Below are 2500 nucleotides of genomic sequence, written 5' to 3'. Positions count from 1 at the left end.
CCAGCCCGCTACATGTTGCATGAAAGGAAAACAGGCCAAGTACTCGTCATAATCCCTATCGCGGCATAAATAATAGGCCGTGCGTCGTCTGTGCCGCTGAAACTGCGCAGGTATATTCTGCCCATTATTGCAGCAGGAATGCGCGTGTAACTTAATTTAATTAAGCTTATCTTAACTTAACTTAACTTAACTTAACAAAACTTAACTTAACTTAACTTGACAGAACTTAACTTAACTTACCTTTTGTGTTCTGTAGAGTGTGTTGGAGGCTTCTACAGGGATAGCGGTGGATGTCATCGGTGTGGTCATTGCTACCTGGAGCAGGATTGCTCGCGTAACGACGGCGCCTGTCCTAGGATGGACAGACAGCAGTATTGTGCAAACGGTTACTACGGCCTCCGCTGCGATAAACGTGAGGACACTCTGTGTACACTCAAATCTGTCTGTAACGACCGCCTAAGGGACAGACCAAAAGGGGTGGTTATTGAAAGGTAGGTTATCTAGCAGTAAACTTCGTCTGGCCTCATCCTACGGAGTGCTCGTTGTGGGAAGGTGATTGCCATTGGAAGGTAAGTTATTTAGCAGTTAACTTCGTCTGGCCTCATCCTACGGAGTGCACGTTGTGGGAAGGTGATTGCCATTGAAAGGTAGGTTATCTAGCAGTAAACTTCGTCTGGCCTCATCCTACGGAGTGCACGTTGTGGGAAGGTGATTGCCATTGAAAGGTAGGTTATCTAGCAGTAAACTTCGTCTGGCATCATCCTCTGGAGTGCACGTTGTGGGAAGGTGATTGCCATTGAAAGGTAGGTTATCTAGCAGTAAACTTCGTCTGGCATCATCCTACGGAGTGCACGTTGTGGGAAGGTGATTGCCATTGAAAGGTAAGTTATCTAGCAGTAACCTTCGTCTGGCCTCATCCTACGGAGTGCACGTTGTGGGAAGGTGATTGCCATTGAAAGGTAGGTTATCTAGCAGAAGACAACACAGTAAACAAAACATCCTAAATGTGCCACAATAAAAGAACACTAATTAATGAAAGAAAAAGACCAAGTTAATCCCCAAGTACATACACACACACACACACACACACACACACACACACACACACACACACACACACACACACACACACACACACACACACACACACACACACACACTATGTACATTTTGTATATATATGTATATATATACAACACTTTACAAAATGTATAAAAACAGCAGAGTATATATACATTTTCGTATTTTCATACAATTATTATAGGCATGCATTTCGTGGTGCGCATGTAAAATTTGTTTTGCGTTTATATAATTATATAATTCAAAATAATGTAAATAATGTCAGTAACATATATAAAGAAAAAAGATCTCACAGCAATACATGTTCATGCAAATTGTTAGCTGCATGTGAATAAAACAAAAAGCCAACCTGGCGTAGTTCTTTAGTCGTCGATGCAGCTATCCATATCGGTACCCATCCATATCCCAGAACAGCACACCAGTTGTTTAACACAGTTGACTCTGGTTTTCACTTTTGTTCTCACAAACTTGTATATACCACAGGAAACAAAACTCGTCGATCCGACGGAAAATTTAACGTTTGTTTCATTATCGCAAACAAAACAGAACAGACAAAACGAAACAAAACAACACAGCACAACAGTTGGGGTTGTTATTTCTGAAACTTGAATACCGTGAAACTGAAACAACACAGTGATGCATAGTTTTTGCAATGTCTAATGATATGTTGTTTGTCCTTCGCTGCCAACGTGGATCTTCTGCCACAAATTCTGCACATAGCATTTAGCCTAAATATGTGGAGATCTTCCGTATGTTGCACTGCCGCCATTCTTAACTGAGACAACTTAAATCAATAAATAGACTGACTACAAATTGAAAGAAATCGATAACAATAAACAAGCAAAACCATAATACACTGATACAGACAGGCAAGAACATAAGCACAATTACAGTCACAACATTAAGTCAGGAATAAACACGTCACAAAAAGGGGGAAGGGGGGGGGGGGGACGCAAAACAAGCAATATGTCACGATCGGGTGACAGAGACCAAGAAAGTGTCACTCAGTGGAGTGCCTGTTCTTGGTACACAGTTTCTAGAGTATGATGGTTTTTCACCGAGTATTATATTCGGCACTCTAGGGGAACTTCCACGAGTTATTTCTTCTCTCTGCCACGTATTTTGCTGAGGACAAGTCGTCAACTTTCCTTCGTCGGCGATGGCTTTCGCATAAGGATTCGACAAGGGGTTCTGGACGGTTTTGGTCACTGTTGACGAACAGAGGCTGGTCCAGGGAGGAAGCGGACTTTGCTTCCATTGAGAGTACAATCATAGGCTTTTGAGGTAATAAATCATTATTTAACGCTGTTGATGAGTCTGTGTTGTGGAATGAAATACTCTCTGTTGTTCTTTCCAGGTTAGCGCATAATTTACTCTCTGTGACGCTAAAATACTAATCTGTATATGGTTTTTGCAGATA

The 2500-nt window shown here is 41.7% G+C and overlaps 1 protein-coding gene across 1 annotated transcript in view; it reads left to right on the top strand.

The window, feature by feature from the left end:
- The window catches only part of LOC138972389 (scavenger receptor class F member 2-like), a gene marked incomplete at its 3' end in the record, with an annotated part of 28383 nt that extends 27971 nt beyond the window's left edge, over window positions 1–412 (top strand). Inside the window, 1 exon segment of the mRNA XM_070345055.1 lies at window positions 257–412. Coding sequence (XP_070201156.1) covers window positions 257–412 — 156 coding nt within the window.
- Window positions 413–2500: the final 2088 nt, after the last annotated feature.

This window comes from Littorina saxatilis, linkage group LG8 (assembly GCF_037325665.1).
Source record: "Littorina saxatilis isolate snail1 linkage group LG8, US_GU_Lsax_2.0, whole genome shotgun sequence".
Lineage (NCBI taxonomy): Eukaryota > Metazoa > Mollusca > Gastropoda > Littorinimorpha > Littorinidae > Littorina > Littorina saxatilis.
This window is presented reverse-complemented; position numbering and strand designations above follow the sequence as displayed.